The 26354-nt window shown below is 42.4% G+C and overlaps 1 protein-coding gene and 1 long non-coding RNA gene across 3 annotated transcripts in view; one reads left to right on the top strand and one right to left on the bottom strand.

The window, feature by feature from the left end:
- LOC118118737 overlaps positions 1 to 26354 on the top strand; it is a 149784-nt gene that overhangs the window by 24682 nt on the left and 98748 nt on the right. Inside the window, exons 2-3 of the long non-coding RNA XR_004697990.1 lie at positions 15558 to 15749; positions 18231 to 18391. This is a non-coding gene — a long non-coding RNA (uncharacterized LOC118118737). The remainder of the gene's footprint in view (positions 1 to 15557; positions 15750 to 18230; positions 18392 to 26354) is intronic.
- Positions 4102 to 26354, bottom strand: part of zgc:171482 (zinc finger protein) — a 53229-nt gene continuing 30976 nt past the window's right edge. For both annotated transcript variants that reach the window (XM_035172003.2, XM_035172004.2), the window contains exons 6-7: positions 18273 to 18369; positions 4102 to 8350 (exon numbers count right to left, since the gene is read on the bottom strand). In XM_035172003.2, the coding sequence (XP_035027894.1) occupies positions 8329 to 8350; positions 18273 to 18369 (119 nt within the window). In that variant the 3' untranslated portion in view covers positions 4102 to 8328. The remainder of the gene's footprint in view (positions 8351 to 18272; positions 18370 to 26354) is intronic.

The following is a 26354-nucleotide window of genomic DNA, read 5'->3' as shown; positions in this document are numbered from 1 at the left end:
GTATTAGGCCAAATGTTGCCTCACTGGCCCAGTTTATGTGTAGCCTAGTTTAGAACAGTGTAGAGATTGTGGGACATCCCTTTCACATCCCTTCACACTCCCAATCCACTTTACGTGGGAATGTTGCTTCTACAAAATGGGGCAATAGAGCAACTACATCAGATAAATCCCAAATTAAATGTCATGTTTTTAAATTAAGTGTCAACCTGCCGGCAGTTTGTGAAGAGAAACCATTTTATTTAAATTGAATGACTGTTTTTGATTGATTTGCCCGTGAATGTCTCCAGATGGTGAAATAGATTTTAGGTGTAATGAATCTTTTTGGTTTCATTCACACCATAAAACACTATTTGCTAAAACACTCACATAAATCTCTCAAACATAAATGCACACAGATATAAATTTACATATACGCCCACCTGTAAGTGCGCGCACACACACACACACACACACACACACACACACACACACACACACACACACACACACACTCCCCTCTGTACGTTGGTGCAGTCAGGGGCTGAAACAACGAACGTGTCGGATCAGAGTTTTAATTAAATCTTCGGCCGTGGAGCATAAACAGCAAAAGGCTTTTTACCGAAAGAGTGTTTGGCACTTGGCAAAGCTCCCTCATTTGGAAAAACGGCAAGAGACAGATTTGGATTATAGCAGAAGCCAAACTGTGTCTGCTTGACTGGAGCTACGGCCTCGTTGTTTGTAGCCTAAAACAAGGTTAAAAATACTGGAGTAATCTGCCAGGGTTACTCATGGTTTAATTTCATTATTACGTAACCACTGGCCTCGGTCACAGAAGCAGATAGTATGAAAATGTACTACAGGGATGGCCACGTTCACACTGTTGAACAATATAAGTGTTATTTTACTCATTTTTAATGTTTTTATTTGACCTCGAACTCAGCTGAACTGACACGATCAGGGATGTTCCTGAAAACCATCCTGAAGCTATAAAGTCTTAATGAGAAGAATGGGATTGTTTTTATTACTGAATGCAATTTGCAACATTTTTTATAACATCAATAATAGGAAGTAAAACAATGAAATATTGGCCAATATACATTTTTTAAATGAATCCTACGATGTCGTTATTAATAATTGAGGCTTGATATTTTACAGTTTAAACATAAACTTTATTTTAAATGACTATAAATAAAAAGAAAGCATAAAAACAATTATGTTGAACTTGAACTTGTTTTTTATGTGGGCAAACAACGGCAGATACGAATATGTTTGAGAAATTGGCAGATTTTTAGCGACTTCTGTTAAAAAATTGGACGGGCTCTAAAAATAATCAACCAAAATTGTCAGTTTATTTTAATATACCAACATTTTATTAACTTGGAGCTTGTTAATTTCTGAACTGTAAAAAAGGAGACAAATCAATTGAAGGGTGTCCAGAGAGCGCATACCTCCGTCAAGGCTAAAGCTCTCACCGTGTTAGAGAAAGTGAAAAGTTCCAATATTCAAAACCAAGATGTGCTTCAAAATCGAATGGCCTCTTACGCGAGTCATTCCCCGTCCCGCCACAAAATCTCATTGAGATCGGTTCAGTAGTTTTTTTGTGCAATTCTGCTCAACAACACACACACACAAATGCAGATAAAAACATGACATCCTTTGAAAGAGGTGACTGAGGTGGACACATTCTATGTCATTGACGATCTAGTGTTGTTTCAGATGCATGATATCTGCCAGTGTCCTCAATGCAATAAATTGTCCACAGTCTGGTTCAAATTTGGATAGTCTCAACAAAATCGTGAAGGAAGATTCCGATCATGACTTTGTGTTAATAAGATGATGTTCGTTTGGGAACTAAGATGCATTCACTGCTGCATATGCGTCTGCAGCTGCTTGTGTCACCACCCGGCAGCTTGCGATCCACTGCCTCAAATGCCAGCAGGGGCTGTGGGGCTGAATATTGTGATGGCGACAATGATTTCTGACAGTGAAGCTTTGACAGCCTCTGACAATGAACAGCCTGCTGCACGGAGCAGAGCGGCGCGGTGGAAACTCGTCGCTACTGGGACTGTCTGCGGCCAAATCCCCACTGTTGTGTGACAGTCGGCTTAGGAGCGAGAAGACACAACATGTGACAGGTGAAGGGAGGGAAGCCTAAACTATACGTCTTTTGTCCTTCAATCTTAGAACTGTGTATTTATTTATTAAGTAGGGGCGGGACAAAATATCAATACTGCAACATATCGATGTTCTGACTCATGAAATACCATTATCAATATACTGGTGCCAAATATCAAGGTTTACTTCTTGGTTATATATGTATATGCATATAGTTTGGACCAATAAATGGCTATTTTGTAGGGTATTTTGTGTTTCTCTAAACATATATCATGATGTATTGTTATGATACATAACTCTGGGCTCTGGGCTCAGCCCCGGATGTTTTACTGTACGCCCCTGGTAACGAGACAAAAAGAGACATTGTGCTGTGCTTGTTGTCTCTTTGTTCTTTGTGATCAGTGTAAGAGGTTTTTTGTTTTTCGAAATGAATCTCTCTCTACATCCACTCTGCTGTAACCTTTTCCATCACACACACACACACACACACGCACACATTGTTGTTATTCTACTAAATGAAAGCACAATTGAATCATAGAGAAGTTTAGAACATTGAACAGCCTGTGTTGTTTCTCCTCTCAAAGCCGTTCCTGTTTGTTCATTTACCAGTTGTAAGGAGGGGTGAGTCAGTATTTATAAGTGTCTCGTACTCATTTAGAGACCGTGCCGAACAGTATGAAATCATCACAACACACTATCTCCTGTGGAAGAGATTTAGCTTTGTGCGACCCCTGTGCCCCCTTACGTCCTTTTTAAAATGTCAGCTGAAGACGAATCTCCTCGCTGACATTTTCAACAAATGCTTCTCATAATGATGCGGTTGTGCGAGGGTCACACACAGGAAACTGTAACATCCAATCTACTCGCTCTCTCGGTACAATTACTGTGATTTACGGATTCTCCTTCGTGTGTGTTTGTGGGATGATTACACAATCACTTATCGCAGCTAATTCGGTGTGAACTCCACAGCGAGGCCGCGCATGCGAACGTTTCAAAAGAATGAGTTCAAGGAGCCCAGTTGTTAACTGCACCTACTGTAGAGACATTACCTTTGCAGAAACGCATCCCAGCAGAATGTGGGGTTACAGTGATAGGGTCATGAATATGGATGAGCCAAGATATCATACCTTACCGTGAGCTAAGTGGAGCAGTGGCCTAGTAGCCTCACACCCACTGACTTATGGTAGGCAGAGGTTGGAAGGCGCGGTGGAAATGACATAATACTGGCTTTAATGTTTTATTTAGCTCATCTCCTGTTGACTACAGTGGCCCATTAAGAGTGCACAGCATCTCCTGTTGGCACCGATTTCCTCTGCCTCCTGCTGCTCTCTCTTCCCTTCACTGCACTTGTTTTTTATGCATTTACCATACATCTATACGAGGTGTGGACCTGTAGGTCGGTGATGGTGGTTGTGACTCGGATCCTGCAGCAACGGAAAGAAAGAAACGTCAATGTCTGATTTGGTGAACTTCACATTAGGATACAAGCAACTGTTCCATGTGAATAGTTTGGTTTTCACTAGAGATGTTCGGATACGATTTATCCCTTCCCGATGCTGATTCACATTTCTGGACATTGCGTATCGCCTGATACCGATCCAACACCACTGCATTTACAAAAGTTGAACAGTAGGCTGCTGACGTTTTGGACGAGCGAAGAAGAAATTAAATATTCTTTAATCTTCAACCATTAGCATACTCGCCGATGCCCTGCCCAGCCATTTCCGCAGAATCTGGGGCATTTCTGATGCTGGTTGTTATTGGGCCGTCTCTAGTTTCCACTCAAGAATATTACAGGAAAGCAGATAAACATTTTGCTCTATTGCGGAGATCTCATGCTGCTCAGTGTAACTGTGCTCATGTTGGAAGTTAGTGGGTTATTATCCTCATTTATTTCAGCAAGATGTTAACGAAGGTGTGCGCATGTGTGTGTCCGTGTGTGCGTGACTTTCTGCCTCTCTCTTTCATTTTCAAGAAGAAACACCAATGTTACAGAGGAAACTTAAGTTTGAGAAGTTCTCCATCACCCTTTTTCATCCACTTTTTATATTCAACGCAAGTCTCCAGGTCAACACAGGGTTCACAGAACAACACACACACACACATTTGTACTTAAATCTTTGTGAGGATACACATAATACATTCCCCAGCCCATTACCCTAACCTTAATCATCCAAACTAAATCCTTAACCTAAACCTTATTCTAACCCTAACCCTAAAACCAAGTATAAACCCTCAAACAGTCCATTGAAAAAGTGAGGACCGGTCAAAACGTCTGCACTCTGTTGGGTCTATGCTTAAAGTGGTCCCCACAAAGGGATAAGTACAGGAACACACACACACCCACCCACAGTTCAGTTCCCACCTCAACGCTCTTTGCTTTTCACATGTCTCCTACTTTTCTGTATGAATTAGTGATGAGTTGTCACCATGGTGAAAGTCTGTATTATGAGTGTGTATGAAGCACTCCAGTGTTCTGCTGCTTTACTCTGTGTGAGTTGTGAACCTGTAGGTTGCTGATAGGGATTTTGAGCCGAAGCCTGAGGCAACAGCCAGAAAGACACATCAGATATCTTAGTGTTTTTAACTTGTTACAAATATACCAGTATATAGTTATGTTTTTTAGAAACATCACATAGACTGTCAATTAGAAATAGTGAAGTAAATAACATTTCTAATGAAATCTTCAGAATATATGAATAATGAAGAGGTTTTATAATGTCTCTATTTCCCCTAAAGCTTGGCGTACACTGTGCAATTTTAGAGGTGTTGTTGTACAAGGAAACTGCTAACGATTGAAACCCCAAGCTCTTCTCCTTTCACACTGCACTTACACGTCAGCCCCTCCAGTCTGTTCTGGTTATTGTCGAAGAAGAAGTCAAAGTTTGTTTGCTTTCACGATGCTAATAAGAGAGAAACACACTGCCTCTCATAGGAGGAGGAGGAAATGTCAAACAGGCAGGTATTCTGTTGGACCATCGTTTTTGGTCCATATGACGTGTCGTGTTGCTATGCCCTGGTTTCACTTTGACTAGTTTTTGCCATTTCACGCAGGCGCCGTGACAAAAAAAAAGTGCCATGTTTAGGGAATTAAGGCAGAAATTTGGTCCAACTCTGAAATGAGTCATACCAGAAATCTGGTCAAGAACGGGCTCAAATTGTAAAGTGCATGCACACGCAGCTTAACTTGTAAAACTTAGGTTTTTTCATACACTGCAAAGCAAATCTATGATATTATCAATCTATGTCGGTCATCTGCTGCGCTGATTGAGACCGATCTTGATTCATCTTGTTTTTTTAACAATTTAAACAATAAATGACTGTTAAAACGTCCAGCTCACACATTCAATAGTAGCACATGTCTAGTAATGCCTCTGCTTGTGAAGCTTTATATTCTATATTTTTTAAGTGTTCTGACATCGGTAATGCGTTATGGGCACTTTTCATTCAATTGTTAATATAGAAATTATAATTATCATTAGAAATAAAAAAGTACCACTATTTTTTTTTGCAGTTTTGTATATTTCACAGCATGACGTTGTCCACATTTCGTACCCTTGGTATCCCTTATTTGTCCTTTCACTTCTAAACTAGTTATGTTTAGTAACAGATGACCACTGCCATTAAAAGCAAATTCTCCCTCTTTATCTACGTGGTGACACAGACGGACAGAAAAAGAAAAACACAGGTCTGGATTTTTGCAAGAGAAAATAGATATAGTTGTCATCTTGGTTGTATTCATCATCAGGTGTGTTTACAAATGTGCTCACAGTACACAGCTCACAGCGAGGCTCCCACTGCCAGTGCAGCTGACAGCTTCACATACACAGACACCCACCCACAAGCATCGTATCACACAATTCCTACCCATAGATGCATCTCTGTCATATATTATGTAACATCTGCTAAAATATGTGACTCATGGCACACTCATCCCCTGACTGTGATATCAACACACACAGACACCGCTTCTATTGTGAATGCACCAGTGCTGGAGAGAGTCCGTGTAATTAGTCATCCAAACAGTCATGATGCAAAGAGAAAATGCCAAACGACTCCTTGTTTTTAGATATTTTTTTCTTTTTCTTCATGGCATTACCGGCGACATCGGGGTTGGTAATTTTTAGACGTCTTGTTAAAATCCAACAGTCTGCAGTCCTGTCGCCGTTCTTGCTTTCTAATGAATCCGCTGGCAAAACAGTTCCTCTGAGGAGAAGATCTTTGTGATGATGGTGGATGTCTTCACGAAAACAGCAGTGTTTTCTGCAGACGCTAGAATTTGGCCCGTCATCACTCGCTCCTCGGTTCATTTTCACTGATGCTCATCCATTCAAAACAAAAACCCACCCTCCAAAAGACATTCTCATTTTAGTGCCAACATATTTGTATTTTTCAATATAAATATCCATAAGAAGTTCACTCTCCTTTTCTACCGTAGCAGATAAACACTATATAAATACAAAACTTCTTCTGAAAACACAAACATTGCCTGCCGCCGCTGCTTATTTACACAAACCACTTTTTTTTTTTTGCTTTGTAAAACAATTTCACTTCAAAAACACATTGCTATGGTTGTTAATACTACAGCGCGATTGCATAAAAAAACAATTACTCATCCAAATGTCTGCAGAGGGAAGAAACGGTTTCAAATCAGGTCGTTCGTAGTTCACTCTCCTAACCGTGAAATGAACAAAGCAAAAAAAATAAAAATGTTTTTAATGTGTTTATAGAGGAAGAAAAAGAGCTTGAACCAATAAGAGCTGACAGAGCATAGCTTAGTATTGAGCGCTGTGTTTCTCTGTCCGTGTAGAGAAACGCAGCTCAGTGCCGATCTCAGTGCCAGCACAGGAAACTGGAGCGTATCTGCTCTCTGAAAATCTTGCGCTGCTACAAACCATTGTTAAAACTCACTTCACAGACGCTCTGACTCTACAGATGGAGGCGTTTTTAAACAGCGGTGACTGGTCTAATTCCTAGGCATCAAAAGGTTTCGTTTTTTTGATGAATAAATTAAGAAGTTGAAAAGAAGCCTCTCCGTAGTAAAAGATGACCTCTTTGTTCATGTGCAGAAATGCATTACCAAGCTATCTCTAGAAAGCAGCGCTTTTGCCAAAACGCGCAAGCAGTAGGATTTAAAAAAAGGCAAGTAAATGCAAAGTTTTTGATTTAGCATGCACTGAATCACACCCCGGATTTATTGTTCGTTTTCTGCTACATGGAATGGAGTATTTTTTTTTTTTTTCTCCTCAGGCTATTGCAACAGAAAAATAAAAAAATATTATCTACACGACTCTCAACAGAGAGGCGTTAATATCACCTTTGAACTGCATCTGACATCAGTTTTCAGTGCCGTGGGAATGTTTTCATCTGTACATGATTGACAAAGAAGTTCACTTCAGAGCAGGAGCTAAAAAGTCTTTGTGCTGCTTTTCTCCAGGGTCGTCTGCACCGCAACCGAGCCACGCAGGTTTCTGATTATTTGGAACATGAAAAGATGGATTTCAAAATGACACACTCACCATCTGAAAAAACTAAACAAATTAATGCTACTTTTACAGACAACACAAGATTTAAAACCAAAAATACTTCATGCAATCTGTAATGTCTGAGGTCATTGGGGCTTTTCTTGTCCTTGGATTCAAACGTCTGGGCCTGAGTTGGTCTCAAGTGGTCTGAGAGTGAGCCATGCGCGTGTCACCATCAGCGCCGCTCTGTAGGAAGTGCATGTAAAACGGCCGTGTTGAGACGTGGATCACTGTCGGAGCACTTTGGGAACGGTTAGTTACGGAGTTAGTGTAACTGCTGCTCTATGACGATCATTGTAATGGTTATCACCGCTCTGGGCAACGCACCGACATCAGTAGAATTTTTAGGATTGTGGTTCACACAGGACTTTCATGGCAGCCGCAGCTCCTCTGACGGCCGTGGCTGTCTTGTTGAGAACTCGTATCAAACACTTGGGTGCTGAATAAATCTCGGAGATATATTTTTAGATCAAAGGTAGAAATAAACACACTCACAATGACCCGCAAATGCACACCGCAGATGCAGGCATGGATGCTCATGATACCCCCACACACACACACTTACAAACACACACATACAATGAAGTTACTCGGCACTACTTTCTCATAACTACTTTCTCGGACATGAGTCCTCTTTTCTGAATTTGTTTATTCCGGTAATCGCCGTCTTCATCTCTCCTGCTTTTCTGAGTGTCCTGTCACGGTGGCTTTACTGCTGGTGTTGCTTCAGGCTGAAAACAAGAACACAGGAAGGAGTTTGTTAGTCTTGCTTGTCTCTGAAACGGACAGATCTTACAAGACATGGCTCTTTACCACAGGAAACATTAAGCCCACGGGGGAGATGCACTCTGTCGCTACTCTGTCCTCGGTAAGAAATCTCATTTACCTGAAAACCCACGTCACGAGCCTTGCGGTGTAGAGAGCAAAAATAAACAAAGTCTTCATGGTAATGGAACAAAACAAATGTGCAGATATGCAGCACTGTAATCCCCCATTGCTTTTATCCCTCTGCTGCAATGAAAACAACTCCATCTTACTGGGAACGACAGCTCTACTGTATGAGAAGCATTATCCAATAATCCCATTTCACAATCTTCTCATAATTGCAGCCGTCTATTATGTCTTCCATCTGGCTGCTGCCCAAATTTAAACGAGCCAGAAAGATTGACGCGTAAACCCCCATGTTTAAGGTGCAATAATTACTGTGGATCCGGCCTTTATCTTGAGCTATGTTGCTTTTTTTTATCATGACGCCAGTTGCTGCGGCTGCATTCTGTCGCTTTATAACCGCGAAACAAAGCAACTACAGACGCAAACGCACCATATTTAATTAAAACAAAGAGATAAGATGGATTCAAGCTCATGCTAAGCTACAGCCACCACATTACATGCGTCAAGGAGGTTGTGTGTGTGCCCCTGTTTGTTTGTCATGTTTGTCAGCAGGATTACTCGAAAACTACCAAACAGATTTCTTCTAAATTAGGTAGAGGGATGGGACATGGGTCAAGAAAGAACCTGTTAAATGTTGGCATGAATTCAGTCAGTCTGGGAGATTTTTTTCCCAATTTCCTATGGGGAATAATTCATGGGTCTTGGTGAGAGTTTGGGCAATTTAATTTTTTTAAGTGGAAAAACCTGCTAAAAAGGTTGACTCCTTTCCCTTTGCCAGTAGAGGAATTTGCCTCTTTTTTATGAAATTTTTTTATGAATTTATGATAACATTAAGGTAAAAGGGCAAAACTCTTGAGTAATCTTGCAGCTGATCTTTGTGTAACTTACATCTTTGCAGCTTTTTGCATAATTGCTCCTCTTGTCAGATTAAGGTGTTGTTTTATAATGTAATTTTGAAATGTTTTCTGTCTGCTGTTACTTTAGTTAGGGACCAAATGAATACCAGGCAAACATAAAGGGAGAACACGTCTGTCTTCATACTGGCCATCGGTCTGATTCTGAAATAAATTGCATTTTTAAAACATCACAACAAATTCCACCGTGTTCATCTCTCTCCTTGTTTAAATGTCACTTCTCCACCGTGTCCTAATTGGAGGGTTGCCACACACACACACACACACACACACACACACACACACACACACACACACACACTGAGACACACACTGAGACACAGTCAGAGGAAGGAGGGGGAATACACGGGCACTATAGCTGTCAGCACCTATCGCAGTAATGGCTGTTAAAACAATGGCCTCTACACCCTGTCTGCTCTGTCAGGACGGATCTGGCACTTGGAGCGGTGAGGTAGTGAGTGTGGTGCTCTGGGAGTGGACAGGTAGCACTGAAGATGGAGGGAAGAGCAGCAAGAGGAGAGGGACAGAGAGAAAACTGTGGTGTGGATAGAGGCGTCAAAGATAGAAATCCCTTTTATACAGACATCCCACTGTGTTGCTGTCGGGTAGACTCCTCGCTATGTTACTTTTGCTTGTTTACACCAGTGACTGAATCAGTGACACCTTTCACATCACTTTTTAAAACATACCTTTAAAAAACCCTTTTGTTAATCCCAGGACATTTTATGACCTACATCAGGCCATGTCTGTTTTTTTACATTATTGTTGGTCTACTTTTTTTTATCTATTCCCTGTTCTTATTAGCTTTAGTCCTGAAATATTTTGTTCCTGTTTCAACCATGTAAAGTCCTTTGAAAAGTGCTGTTTAGATAAAGTTTGTTATTTTCATATAAAGATAGACCAAAACATCTCAATTGCCCCCTGGTGGCAAGCTGCCGCATAGACCATGAACCTCGCTTCCTCCATGTTAGCAGATGGGACATGAACCAAACTAAAAAAGTCTAAGTATACATAAAGTACATTTTCCCTAAAGATTGTGTCTGTGATTTTCGGTAGCTCTTATTACGCTGATGTCTAAACAGGGTGAGACACCATGATAAGCAGCTTGACTTGCGATTGGTTGGGTGGGTACATCGGCTGACTTTAGACCTGTGGCTCCTCCACGACTGAAACTGTGCAGACTCTGGCTGCAAATTACATCACCAGTTCATTATCCACAAAAGTTTGGCTCTATTTATTTCAGAATTGCTGGATGTGGAGATGTTGCATTATCCATGTTTATTGACAGTCATTGGTTCACACTGAACCAAACAAGCATTAAAATAGAGAAAAGCAACAAATCATCACGTTTGAGAAGCTTTGGATCGACACTGACTTGGTAGATCAAGAGATTATTAGATCAAAGTTGTTGCTGAGCAATTGTCTGTCTATTGACTAATTAATAAATTGAGTAAATGTTGCAGAAACAGTCAAACGACTATCCGTCTGAACTGTTCCCTGATTGGGCTGTTTCTATGGGAACAACACAGTACAAAGAATTATGGGACAGTTGTGAGTGTAGTGAGCATGAGCTGCCTAATATCTTCTTCTGTTTTACATGCATGTTGAAGCCTAGTTCTTTTTCTCACACTAAACTGGTATATTAACACTGCACACAGTCACACATATTGCTATTATTAGTACATGCATTGTTCAGTTAACAATTGCAGCCGGTCCTTGATGTAGGAGGTAAAAGATGATGAATAGTAGAATGAGGGCAGGAAAGGTGAAAGAGCCAAGGAAAGTGGAAAGCAGGGAAATAGAAGGTGAGACAGAAGTAGCGGTGAAAAAAAGGTCATTGTCTCTGAGTGAAGGGGGTTGTTAATACACTAATCCAATAATCTGTCCCAGCGCCTCATATGTGGGACGCAAGATGTTCGAGGAAGAGAATGTGTGTGAGGGCAGAGAGAGAGAGAGAGAGCACGGATCTGTGTGTCCGAGAGAGAAGTGTTGGCGGGGATGTGAAGGTCACCTTGGAATGCTGTGTGTGCGCGCAAGGTAAACGTAGTCTGGCAGTAGCAGTTGCTAAGGGAGCCAAGCTATGAGTCCCCCACCCAACCCCTTACCTTATTAACATCAGAGGCAGTGACGCTCGGGCTGTGTGCTGTGTGAGCATGAGTGTGTGTGTGTGTGTGTGTGTGTGTGTGGAAAGAGACACAAAACGTGTTTGTGTGATTTTTGTTTGGGTTTTTTGGGCAGAAGGTGTGAGGGAAGACAAGGACAAGTGCCTATGGGGTAAAAGAGGGCAGCCTACAGCATGTGCATGTGCATGTGCGTGTGTGTGTGTGTTCAAGTGTGACAGAGAAGCCCTGTGTGAGGAAAGTTAACCAGGGACAGTCCTGAAATAACCTTTCAACTTGCCTACAGCAGGGAGAGGATGCACACACACACACACATATTTAGACCGTCACACACACACACACACACGTACATGTTGCTCCATCAGCAGGTCGATGGCTCAACCATTTGCATTCAGTTACTTTACACTGAAGCACTGTAATCTCTTACACTCGTTGCCACCCTCCCTCTTGCTCCGTGCGCCCTCCCCTCCTAAATGTGCATTAGTTTGTTTTGTATGTGTCCTCCGTGATACCGATGCTGAATAATTACCAGGGTGAGTAGGCTAAATGGATTGTCCCCAACCTCGCCATTATACCCTTGGGCCCTGCACTAGCATCAGCGTCAACATCACACAGTCATACACAGGCGCAAACAAAGGCAGGCCCGAGGTCGGACTTCAACAACGAAAAAAAAAAAAAAGGACCACACGATCCTTGTGAGCGATGGGAACATGAATAATATTATACGGCTAGTTAAGGCCACACAGCGTCATCGGTCAGAGATACAACCATGCTGACACTTCCCATCAAGTATCACGCACTTTACAGTTTGCTTTGTTTTCTCTTTTGGACTCCAAGGAGCTAATTAGGCTCTTTATTTTAATGCAAGTATACTTGGACAAAAACCTTTCAGGCAGAATAAATTTGCTGGTAATTGTTGCATAAAAGCCATCATAGCCTTGAGGTTATTCTACGCTGTGGCTGTGCGGGCTCCTTAACAGCACTTTTTCGGGTTCAGACCACTGGATATTAATAATAATAATAAGAACAGGGTTGAAGCAGGTAGTGCAGGATCTATATGATGAAGCCTGACTGATGAATCAACATGCCAATAAGCAGATATTATTGGCACCAGTGGCAGATTCACGCAGAGCGATTGCATTACATAAATGTTATTGACGCGGTGAGGTCAATTTTTTAAAAATGTACTGCACAGTAGCTCTATAATTGCTGTTACAGTCAGTTTTGATTAAGACTTTGTTAAAACATTTACATATCCTTGTGAAATTTCTTCATTAAATAGATTTGAGGGATTGCATTCAAGAAAAACAATATATTATTTACATATACCTCCAGGCAAATGTTTCAGAACAACATTTATTATTCAAGATTTTCATTATAAGGATTCATGAAATGTTATTATACATTTTTTTATTTAATGTTTACTTTCTTTAATGGAAATGATATATCGTTCTGAAAGTTCAACCCAACACAGAAGTTTTCACAAATATGTTGGTTTCTTTGGTTTCTCTCTTCTTTCCTGTTCATCTCTAGATTGTATATAAAGATTGACAACATGACTGCTCCCCGAGGCAAAAACATCTCAATTGTCACCTGGTGGCTGGCTGCAGTTTCGCTTAAAAATCCCCACCTTCTCCGTGTTAATGGATAGGACGTGGACTAAAATAATAAGTGACGTTACAAATAAACATTTTCAAAGATGGTTTCTGTCACTTTAGTTCTTATCACACGGATGTTTTTCCAAGTGTTTTTTTATCCAGTAAGTTAAAGTGTTATGGTTTTGAGACTGACTCATGATATTTCAAGCACGTTTATATGCAAGACTTTGCTACTGCGGCTCCATCCCCCGATCACTACTGAGCAGACCCTGGCTCCAAATGTGTAAGATAATTTGGCTTTAATTCTGGATAGTGGGAGGAGGTGGAGACGCGTCATCCATCTTTATATACAGTCTACGAGCCTACCCTAACACAATAGGGTTTACTGTAAGTGCAACAATGGAACTATGTGATGTAACCAAATATCATGTCTGTTTAAATTCAATGCATGAATAGTTTATGCAAAAAACAACATGGAAGCCAATGTCTTATTACATTTTGACTTATATACCTTCTATATGTATATGTAAGGTTGTAGGGACCAGTCTGTGACTCAATTAGTTAAGTACGGTTTTCTGGTATCAGGCTTTTCATACTAAAACCCCCATGTCGACGTGACAGAAGAGTCAGCTCCTTTCTGTCCCACGTTCATTCCCCTTCATCTTTGTTTGTGTTGCCTTCCTGCAAACTTTCCATCTACATATTTACCGTGTAAAACAAATAACTAGTATTCGAGAGCGCTCGAGCCAAGAACCAACATGGGAATTTAATGTTCGTCTGTGTTGTTAGCTCAGTCTGCTGCCCCCCCCCCTGCTCCTGTCTGCCGGCCAACTAAGTGCACTGGCTTAATTGCAACATACAGTAAACTGTAAAAGTCTTCTGCCAAGTTTATCTAGTTATATCTGTGCTGTTATCATCCTGTACAGCTCCAATTACAGCAGCTAGTCGACTGTGTGAAGTCTGCACCGTTTCAAATGACCTGCAGCTGACTGTGTATGAAGCAGATGCACGGTATAGATAAGGGACGCTGGCCGCCAGATGCATCCAGCTGTTTAAAGAACAGAGAAATCTGTTGTTGTTTTATGTTGACACATTCCTAATGCCACGCAACACACACGCGCACACTCTTTTCATGGACGTTTCTTCGGTGAGAGCTAATCCCCAGCCGCTGGCAGCCGTGCCTCAGTCTCCTCCAGAAAGCTCCTTACCGGGCCAAAGCTCATCCCGAGTGTGAAAGTATACTCATGCAACACACAAAAGATATGAACACACACACACACACACACACTGAGTTAGGGTGGAAGATGCTACGTCACTTTTGCTAAGCAGCATCCGACCTGTAAACAACCCAGAGGCATAAATAATTTTCATAGCCTCTTCTTCCATAAGTACTCGCACACATTTCTACTTTAATGCACATTAACATACAAACAACTATACATGAGTAAATACATGCTCTTACTTTTAAACTGGCCTTAGATGTTTTCTTGTCTCATATTTGTGATGCAGTGTTACTTTGTGTGTTTTATGATTTTACTTGCATGTCAGCAGAATATTGACATGTGCTTATGATGTGCTCATACCACTACAATGTGCCAAAGGAGGAAATATAATGCACTTTGAAGTACGAATAGATGGAGTACGTGAATGTGAGAGGGAGCGATAGTCTCTGACAAACACTCATGTACCTGTATTATGTTTCACCTGAGTGACTGGGTGAAGGCAGAGGAAATGAGGTCGATGAGATGGAACCTTTGTTCTTGTTCTGTTTCCCAGAGGATCGATACCACAGCGCAACTGAGCTGGCAAAGCTCTACTTCCAGAACCAGTGTTCACTCACACACTTCACATCCGCTCGTGCTTTGAGGGCTCTCTCGTGGACCTTTTCACACCTAATGCACAAAGTCTGTATGTATGCAATCGTGCAGACGCTGCTTCAGGGAAATAACCTCAATCCTTCATACTGCAGTACTGAAATAAAGAATAGGAAGTTCCATGTTTTGTCAAGCAAATGATAAAATTACTATTCTGCTAGTATACATATACATATAAATAAATGTGTATATAACTAGATTTGAAACATGAGTCTTACATCATTAGTCACAAAAATGCTTCATCACTTATTCCCAGTAAACTGTATGAAAGTGCAGCTATTTTATTTTTCATAAAAGTGTGTGTTAATTAAAAGTAACGTTTCCGAAACCGTACTAACATCGGAGAAAAAGTCAACGTCAGAATAAAAACAAGAAATTTAAATAACATTTGCATTATGCATTTAAGCAAAAGTTGTTTTTGTAAACTATTGCACTGGAAACGCAACAATCTTATGAAGACTTAAAATCTGTTTGTGTGTGTGTGAGAACTTTGTTGTTATTGTAGCTACACTCAATGAACTTCCTCCTTTTCTCTTCACAGACCTCTCTGTAACACCACCCTGTCCCTCACCCTCCTCCATCCATCCATCCATCCATCCATCCATCCATCCATCCATCCATCCGTCCTCTTCATCCTGAGCACTACAGCCCTGTAGCTGTCAGCAACACTGGCCTCACCTCAGCGGCCTCCACACATCTGCTCGTCATCTCTCTGGTTCTTCCTCAGGACAATGTGAGGAGGGTTTCTCTCTTGTGCTGTTTTGTTTTTGCTTCCTCCTGCTTGTTGCACATTTCTGTCTCCAATACGTCCTTATCGATTGGATCCCAGTCTATCTCTGGCCATTTGTGCCTCTTTCTCAATCTCTCTATGTCTTCCTGTCTCTCTGCATCTCTCTTCCCATCTGTCTCTCTGTGTCTGCGGTGTATACAGCAATGTCTCTTGTGTCTATTAGTCTTGCTTACTCTCTCCTAAACATCACTTGCTCAGTGTGTCTGCCCTCTTTTCCACAATGTGCCAGTAAAACTAACAGAAGGGGAGATTTGTGAGCCTCCTGTTTCCCCTTGATTTACAGCTTGTGTGCAGATATGTTCTAAAATTACGCTGATGCACTGACCCAAGCTGACTTTGAATAAGAGAAAGTTTTATTAGGTGTTCAGTTTCTTGCTCAGTGTCAATGAAAACTGCCTTGGACATTGCAAACATCAATTCTGTGACCTTAAGTTTCACCTAGAAATAGAATGAGACATAATGATGGAGTTACATATGGAACCTGTACACCTGCCAGATTCTGTGGAAAGAAATCATCAGCATCAAGGACCTTTTATCATCAAGCCACCTTCCGTTTCTCTTGTACTGACTTAAGCTGTTACCTCCGCACCTCTACAGAAGCTCTCTGAATAGAATGATACCACTCTCACTCACTAAATGTTCCCTTTGGTGAATTACAGTGCGCCCCAACCACACTCACCTCTGTGCCTCATCTGCAGCTTTAGTGCCAGTCATGTACATACATTTTATTTGTCAGTTCTTTGATGTGAACCATAAAAGACCATTTTAAATAGAGCCGTGCATTTCTGTAATTAAAAACTAGATTAAAAATACAAATCACCCTAATTACCTTTGTTCAGTGTGCTTGTCGTCCAGTGAGTTTAGTGCAGTGATCTGACTTGTTTTAAGATACAGACCTTGATTTCTAAAAGTTTGGAAAGATCAACAAATCTCTTCTTCTGGAAATAATGAGTCTTGATACTTGAAATGATAGATTTTCTCGTCATTATTGACACACACACACACACACGCACGCGCACACACGCGCGTACAAAATCTTTCGCAGAATTTGGTGGGATTATTTCTTGGGAAGTTATCTCCAGATTATACTTTTCCCAAGATGTCTGTACAAATAATAAATCTGCAGAGACAATCTAAAGCTTATATTGATCATATATCATCATATGATAAGTGAGATCATGAAGATGTCACAAAATGACGTCATGCACAGTTCAAATATTGATTTTATGAGGTATCTCTGCACCTCTGGAACTAAAAACACGCCCTAAAGCTTAAAAAAAATAATTTGTGATCATACGGTAGGAATGACAATGGCATCTTTGTTATTGGTTACAAAATGGGAGCTTTTGCAACATCACATAACATTATTATAAATGACATCACAATGACATTACCATTTCTATTAGTATTGCTTGGGGTATGGAGCACAAGCGCAGTCTGCATCACCATTCGGATGCTTTTCATTTACTTTCTGTTTTCGTCCCCTCCTCCTCCCCTCTCTGCATTTCTCATCCTTGTTGTTGCCCTAGTGTTTTTCACAATACACCCACCACTCTCTGTCTCAGAGTTAACTTGTTTGCAGAAGTTTGGTGTGTGTGTGTGCAGCCCTGACAAGTTTTGCTCCAGGGTGGATAAATACGACTGTTTCAGCTGAGGAGACACAACTCTTTTAAAAAAAGACAAAAAGGGAACAAGAAACTGCCTCGGCAACCAAATTACATCCTCAAGCAGCCTTTTATCAGACAAACACTCCATAGCACACTTAATTCCCCTTATGTCACTTTAAATAGAAAGAGACTTATACATGCACAGTATAGACGCACACACAGACACACATGACTACACTGCCTGTAACCACGCTCACAGCCATCCCATTGTAAATGCATGAAATGTAATGGGTCCATCACACACTTTCTTCCTGCTGGTGGAAACATTGGCTGTGATTACATTCTCTAAACTCTGTGGTGAAAATGTCCAAACCTCATTGTGCTCTATAATAAATAACCCTGTTTCCTTAATGCTGCCCCAGGCTGCTCCACATCTCTTTACATGGCTTAATGCATATGTGCATTATGAACCTACTGAATTTCAAATTTTATTACGAACAGTATCTACTTCAAGTTGTGTCGCTATGCTTATACAACACCCTTACTGGATTGTTTGTCAAATACAAATGAAAGCACTCGCAATGGCTTCCTTCTAACATACAGTTGTTAAGGCTGCTTAGAATTATTCAAGCTGCAAATATACTTTAGCTGAAGGGAGATAAAAATGTTGATAAGATTGCACACTTTCCTCAGAGGTATCATCATGCTGCACTCAGAGTCCACCTTCTGTCACACCCCCTGAATACCTGGCCTGTGAGCGGGGCTTGTTTGTTAGATTGTCTGTTTCGGAAAGTAACAAGCTGTCTCTCTTTCCTAGGGTTTGATTGATCATCCGTTCATCCATCATTGTCCTACTCACTTGTTCTGGTGCTTGGAGCCCTGGAGGTGTGCGTGGTACTGTTCGATGGAGTTGAGGACGACACTGCAGACGCTGCAGGAGTAACTACTGCGCAGCCCTGGAGAGAGACAGACACACAGGTACAGTAGAGACCGTGAGGGCACTCTCATAATAGCATGGTTCATAAAAAAACTCTTAAAAGCTGTCATCATCATCATCTGGATCATCAGCAGCAGCAGCTGTAGCAGCAGCAGCTGTAGCACTGAGGCCAACGTGAGGAACAATAAGAAACTGAACTGACACTAAATAACAGTCTTATTTTTACACGGCACAGTGCAGAGTAATTTTCCTAATTAGAGTGCATTTGATTAGACGAATCATTAGCAGAAAGCCAGTTACATTTTTAGATCCTTAGATCACTGCCTGTGTGTGTGTGTGTGTGTGTGTGTGTGTGTGTGTGTAGGTGCCTTGGTGCCTTATTGAAAAGCTAGATTTCAAGAGGGCGAGAAGAATTAGGACGCGGGGGGGGTAAGAAAAGAACACTGCAGCACTGTATAGGGCTGTGCATGCACGCACATTCGTATTGTATTGGTGAATGTGCGCTGCTTGAAATGGTGCAGCTCAGACACAGATGTGAACTAATTGGAGGGTTTGCAGGTGGTCGAGATGAACACCCAAAAATAGATGGATGAGGACGGAGATACTAAGGGGTGAAGTGCGACCGAGGGGCGGGGTGGGGGATGGGGTGGGGGTCGGTAGACGGAATGAGTGAAAGGAAATTTCTGGAGAAAAGTAAGACGTGAATAAAAAAAGATGGAGAGGAGACAGATGTATGTTGGGGATAATGAGTTGTCACTCTGTAGGAGTGATCCTAATGCATGCCGGGGTTTAATGACCATAGAAAACATGAAGTGTGTCCACCCCCTAGAAAAACACCCGCTTTCACTTGTGACGACTACAGCCCTGAATTTAAAAGTCTTTCTCTTCCAAGGGCAGAGGAAATGCTCTGTGTCAATGAGGGTAAGGCAGGCGGCAACAAGACACGTTGGCTCTGGATTCTGTCACAGATTAAATAAAGTGCTATTTTTGTCACATTTTGCTCCGTGTTGAAGTGTCACTGCAGAGTTTTACTCAGATCAGTGACGAACAAACTTGACTGTTAAGGGTTATTCCACCTGCAGGGACCACACCCCAACAATATGGGGTTTAAAGGTTTAAAGGGAACCTGATATAGTGAATGGAAAATGCTGGTCTGGGAGGGCACACTGGGGACAGTACCTATAACAAAACATGCAAGGGGTATCCGCCAAACTGAATATGAAGGGATGCAGGAAGAAGGGGTGTGGGTAGGTTTGAGGGAAGTCAGATAAATGGATGCTGTTGAGGGAAGGAGGATGGAGAGATAAGGGTAGTGATGAGGGAAGGAGGATGGAGAGATAAGGGTAGTGATGAGGGAAGGAGAATAAAGGAATGAGGGTAGGTATGAGGCAAAGAGGATGAAGGGATGTGGTTGGGGAAGGAAGATGAATGGATGGGGGAAGGAGGATGAAGGGATGAGGGTAGGAGGATGAATGAATGAAGGTAGGAATAGGGGAGTAGAATGAAGGGTTGAGTGAAGGAGGATGGAGGTAGGGGGAAGGAGGATGAATGGAGGAGGGTTGAGATGAGGAAAGGAGGATGAAGGTAGGAATAGGGAAGGGAAATAGAGGGTTGATCGAAGGAGGATGAATGGAGGGGGGAAGGGATGACGGAAGGAGGATGAATGGAGGAGGGGTATGGATGATGAAGGGATGAGGGTAGGGATAAGGGCAGGAAGATGAACAGATGTGTGTAGGTCCTTTTGTTTCCTTATTTTCTTCTTCTCTTCTTCTTTTTCTTGTCATCTTTTCTCTTTCTCAAGGGAAGGGAAAGGGTGGCTCACCGGAGCGTGATTGGTCGACCGGGTACATGTCGGTTTAACAGGCGATTAGAGGTGTGGTGCTGGCGGTGCCCTTTCCCCGCACCTAAGTTAACTAGTTAACAGCTCGTCGGATTTCCTCTTCTTTTATTAGAAAGTTGTGAACGTGTAATTGTCGGCGTGCGCTGTGTCTGAAATCAGGTGTGCTCTCTTGTGTGCGGGTGCCCTTTCCTCTGCAGCCATTACCGTCTTTGAGATCTATGAGTCGTCTGCGTGTTCCATCACCTTTTGACCTTCCGCGGCAGTAATTGGTGAAGTATGTTGGGAGATGAAGTTGTAATATTGTTAGGAGTGGTGGGAGGTCATTTACACTGGGGCCGGAGCTGCATAATGTGGCTTATCTACTCCCTGTTGTCAGACAGAGCTGCTCTGTCTGTTTCAGGGGTGATTAAGGACTAGTAGTCATTTACAAGAAAGCCATGACGGAACCGGTCGCATGCAGTAAGCACCGCTTTCACTTAAATGTTGGTATTTTGCATCTATTACGAGATAGAGAGGAAGCGAGTCTGTGTGTGTGTGAAAGGGAGAGAAAAGTACGTCCTCTTGAACCAAAATGTCATTACATCTGTTCTCTCATAATGAAAAGGCTATTAATTGAAGAAGAGGTGATTCGGAAAAGAAAGGAGCGATAAGTCTCTTTCTCATTTTCTTTCCTTTTCTCTCTTCCGGTAATTCTATACTGCCGCGAGGATTAAACAAAGAAGTCTATTCTTGTGTATGCGATTGTGTTTTATGTGCCATGTGCGTATGTGTGCGCACACAAAGGCAGCTTCCCTGCTTTTAGCCTGATTGATGTCACCTCCCCGCTGCCTGGCCGAGTAACGCTGATGTACAATATGCTGCAGCTTGTGTCCGTGCCAGATTGTGGGAGTGTGTGCCAACCCTTTGAACACACAATACACAAACACGGCCACATGCACATACACTTGTGTTTTGTTAATAAAACAGCTCTGGCATCAGACCACTCGGTGCCCTGTATGGGCTCAGCGCAGAAACTGTGTGGGCACTTTTCCTGCATGTGTTAATTGCATGCGGGAAAAGTGTGTGTGCAAGGCGAGCGACAGCACGCAGGGCACAGTTGTGATTGTGGGTTTTTATTTGGTGAGCACGAGCAGTATTTGTGAGGGAGTTCTAAGCCTTGTTAATTACACAAATAGATGCCAGCGAGACACAAACGATGGGGTGAGAAAAGAAGGGATGAGCTAAGGTAGTGGGTGTGGAGCTGGTCGTGGCTGTTATATAGTGACTCCTGGCAATTGGTAGCACCCCTGGTATGAAGACGCCTCACTTGTCCAAATAAAGTAATGGGCTACAAAATTATAGTCTATTACGAAAAATACATTTTTAGATCTTCCTGTGGTTTCAGAGTCTTGTATATTTCAAGCAACATTAATGATCCATTTATATTGTGACGTTCACGGCTCCTTCCGTTCTCTCCTCTGCCGAGCTCTAACTGCCCTGTCTTTTATCGGGGTTTGTCAGGTAGAGGTCAGCCCTCACGGTTGTGAAATGTAGCATTGCGGTAACATTGTTGTTTAAATACTGGGGATGCGTCATGATCGCCGAGGGAGGAAATGAGGCTTAAGCACATTGTTAGAACCGCAGATGAACATCAACTTACAAATGGGTAATTTCAAGGTTGTTTCCTCTTTATTTTCCGCCTCCTTCCTATGGGGCTGACTGTAACCGAGAACGTCAGTGTAAGGTTTTCATTTGTAATTTTATTCACACTTCCCACAGAGTCTTTGTGCCGCGGTGCACCATTAGTTTATCCTGCGCCTTGCAAGATTCAAAAGGAACGGGATCCAAACAGAAGCCCATCGAGATGCAATCAAAACCAACAGTCTGCAGCAAAAGCTCGACTCTACGTCTCGCAGGAATATATCACAAATAGCATTGAAGAGAGGGGCTGAGCGTCGGGTGAGAGTCAGTCCAGGTGGAGTTTTACCAACCAACAAACTTAGAGGGACTAATTAGTTTTGTAACGAATCTGACAGTAATTGGAAAGACCATCTGTTTTAGGCAAAAAAAAAAATCGTCCACAGGAAACAAAATATCTCTGAGCTACTTCAAATTACCATATTTTCAGGGCAACAGTTTCTTCTATGCTGTTTATCCTCAAATAATGAATAATTCTTGACGGTAGTTGAACATGCTCAATACCAGCAGTGCCAATATGAGTTCTGGGACTAATAATATACCTTAGTTTGAGAAATATAAACATGCTTTAACCATTTTTATTGAACTAAATATGGTATAATTCTTATTCCATCAACATTGAAACAATAAAACCTTTTTTACCGCTTAACTTTATTAAGTGGATTTGGGGAACACAATGCTATTTATGTTATGTTTCTCGTAAATTTGATGAATGCAAGTTTAACAGTCACTGTATTTCAGCTCTGTGTTTGGTCTCCACCAACTCCCCAGGGAGGATATCGGTCAGTCGTGAAACAAACCAAAAGATACTAAAATGCTCCATGAGAGGAACTGACTTAAATCAAAGAATGTCTAATTAAAAATAACTGTTAATACTGATGTTATAGACACATTTCAGTTGGCAGTCAAAACGTGTTGAGTCTCAAAACCAGACCTAGTTCATATGTGGCTACTACGTTCATGGATCTGCACTGCCTACATTATGTCTGTGTGTGTGGGGGCTTGCGTGTGCAACTGTGCCACAGTGGTTGCTGTCTCATGGGAGAGGAGGTCAGCTCTGTCTCCCAACTCAGGCACCGCAATCAATTACACACAATTTTCTCTGCTTTGGTACTTCACCCTCTCTTGGGTCCTCACACACACACACACACACACACACACACACACACACACACACACACACACACACACACACACACACACACACACACACACACACACACACACACACACACACATCCACACATACAACCCCACACACACACTACGATCCTAGACACTTATCTCACTGCCTCAGAGTCTCTGCTGAGTCTCCAGAGAGAAGAGACAATGCACCGGCTCTGTCTTGAGGGGTTTCTACCCCTGTAGTGATTTATGTAAAGACACAGCCGAGTCAGCCGGGCTCCATCCCGCGTCAGTAGCTACCCCCCACTCCAACTACCTCGCCCTTGTCTGTAATCCATCTCCAAGGGTTTTGTCTGGCTCCTAGCCACGGAAAAATAACGACATTCTCCCCTGTGCCCTGTCTGCGTAATTACACCAGAACAATCCAAGAGTAAGAAACGTTGACAATAAAATTGTCAGGGGGAATTCGTGATACATTTTGGTGAGAGTGTTAAAGGGAGGGGCAGAGGATAGAAAGACAAAGACAAATAAAGCACAGGTAAAGGTCAGCGTCATCAATAGAACCAGACACAACCGGACAACACAGCAAAGCAGACTGTGTAGCCCTGGTTTGGAGAGAGGGGGAATATTGGTGTGTAAATAATTCACCTGTGTCTCATGGGGAGCTAATGAGGATGACAGATGAGACATGACGAGAGATCGGAGCCCCTTATGGTGCGCGGCGCGCACGCACACACACACACACACACACACACACACACACACACACACACACACACACACACACACACACACACACACACACACACACACACACACACAGACTCACAGAAGACAGAGTAGCAGGGAGAAAGGTGTGGTGGAAATTGGAAACTGAATGCTGAGAGAAAACCCAATAAGAAAAAGGTGGACAAAAGGACGGAGATGAATCTGCACATGACTGAGGCTGAATTCCTCATCTCTCCTCCTTCCCTCTCTCTTTTCTCAGCTGCCACCTCGCCTTCGACCCCCCCCCGTACACCTAAATCACCTGTGACTTCACACCTGAGGGGGCGATAAAAGCCAATCAGATGCGTGAATCTTGCACCTATGGAACCGTCTCTAGCCGTACAACAAACGAGTACAGACAATGGAGCTGTACTGGGATGAACAAAGTGTTTCCAACCGAAGGCGCTGGAACGAACACTTGATTGATGGCACATATGATGGAGCGTGTCAGCAGCGAGCTCACTTAGGAATCGTAGACCAGTTGGTCGCCCTCGAAAGAAGACGGGAGAGAGTTTTTGCTGTAGAGCATCATCACTCGTCGCTGAGTACAAAGATCCTGTATTAAACCACAAGAACAATCCAAATTGTAAATATACTGTATATTACTACCATACAGTCACAATTCTCAGTGCGTTCTGAAGAGCTGCTGAGATTTGGAGTCAAATTCGGAGGTTGTGGGATCTGGGTCACAGTGTTTGGATGGAGGACGATATTCAACATGACACCACTTTAAGCCTCTGAGCCAGTGGAGGCGGCAACGTGACTCATGCTTTTAATATGATTGGCTTCTTGAGATAATGGTTTGTGTCATGGCACCTTGAGCACACAGAGAACGGCACGGCTTCGGCTCACCGAGGTTTTGCATGTGTGTGCTGCGCCGTGGAAGTATGTCAAAAACGTGCGCATGTGTGCAGTCGAGGTGCTGTGTGGCACTTGTGCACATGTCGGGCTGAGTGTGGCAGCACTATTGGATGATATTGGACGAAATTTCTTGTAGGAACAGGAAGGGGAAACAGACTTTCTGTACCAAATACTATTAATAGTTTCATTAGAATATCCTACTGCCAGAAATTAACTCGTTAACAGTGTCTTCTTATTCTTAGTTATTTCACTGTATTCATTTAGATTTTTTTTCCAGTCTGCTTTACAATAGAAGTTGCATTCACCGATTCGTTTCATCAGGGGAAATTTGGGGGTTCAGTGTCTTATCTTGAGAGTTTGGAATGCATCTGGAGGCACCAGGGATCAAACTACCGACCTGGTTAGTGGGTAACCCACTCTACCTCCTGAGCCACAACAGCTGGGTGTAGAAGTTCAGTCATTTCAGTTCCTGATCATTCTGTGTGGGACTCGTCTTTCATCCCTCACCAGAATTATCAGTGTGCAATGTGATGCCAATTAGGGGTGTACTTGCTCTTAATTATGGTTGCATGCCAGGAGAGGTCGTGTAACTTTGACACTTTTACACATAGTAATGTTCTCACTAACAAGTGTGAGCCCTATACTGTAATATGAGGAGACTGCTGAGATCTTAGATGTCTGCGGGGTCACAGTCCTCAGCGTGACCCCAAATGACTCACAAGGAAAGGTTGGACTGTGGCAAATTTCCCAAATTTAACTTGGACTGAGACACACCTTTTTAATTAGGGAGAGACGGAAGGTGGAACAATATACCAACGCCAACAGAGTAACATGAGCAATTGTCCCCCCCAATGTCTGACGATGTCTCCCACAGCATCCCAATATATCTCCTTCACCCTGCGTCACCCATTCCAACAGCACATCCTCGAAAGGCTAGAATTGCTGTCACTGTCTATGTTACATGTAGGTGTTCGCATCCTATTGGATAGTTAAGTCTAAATATGCAATCTGAATTAAGTATGAAAGTTCACGAGTGTAGACGCTACAATGTACTGCTAGTTGGCCCTTTATCTATAGCCTGACCTTGGGTTTTGCTTGGAGAGAAGTGAGTATGTGTGGAAGGAGACAGGCTCTAGTCTCCTAATGGTGTTCAGGTGTAATGTGTGAGGATGGTAAAAAATGTCTTCACAGTGGATTCAGCAGAGAGCCTGACTTAGTCTCTGCTGTCTCAAGTGTGGGTCAAGCTCCAAAGGCCCTAGCTCCTCCAATTACAAAAAACGCAACTTGATAGTCTTTATTTTGGCCCCACATTAGCTGGAGCGTTGCCCTCGTCTTTCAAGCTACACATCAAGTTTCTAATGTAGGCTTTCTAATAATGGCTTCCAAGCCCAACACAAGATATCTGGGTGATGACACTTGAGTAGTTTTCTCCAACTTGGCAGAGCTACTTCAGAGCCACAACTGATATTATACAGTTTAACTCAAAGGCTTATTTCACCGACAGATGTAGGACACTACTTACACTAGATATTCAAGGCTAATCTGATGGTTCTAATTGTATCTGTAAATAAGTGTGGTGGCTTACCTCAGTATAAACCTGTGAAAAGTACACCACATTGAAAGGCATATGAACACTTCAGTCCACCCTCAGTGCCTCAGATCTTGTGTGATCCCCCCTTATCGTCTTTCCTCGTATAAAGTCGTAACACCCCTGCTGCCCTTCACTTGGCACT

This window comes from Hippoglossus stenolepis, chromosome 12 (assembly GCF_022539355.2).
Source record: "Hippoglossus stenolepis isolate QCI-W04-F060 chromosome 12, HSTE1.2, whole genome shotgun sequence".
In the NCBI taxonomy this organism is placed as follows: Eukaryota; Metazoa; Chordata; class Actinopteri; order Pleuronectiformes; family Pleuronectidae; genus Hippoglossus; species Hippoglossus stenolepis.
The sequence above is the reverse complement of the archived record's forward strand: the minus strand, read 5'-3'. Positions and strand labels throughout refer to the sequence as shown.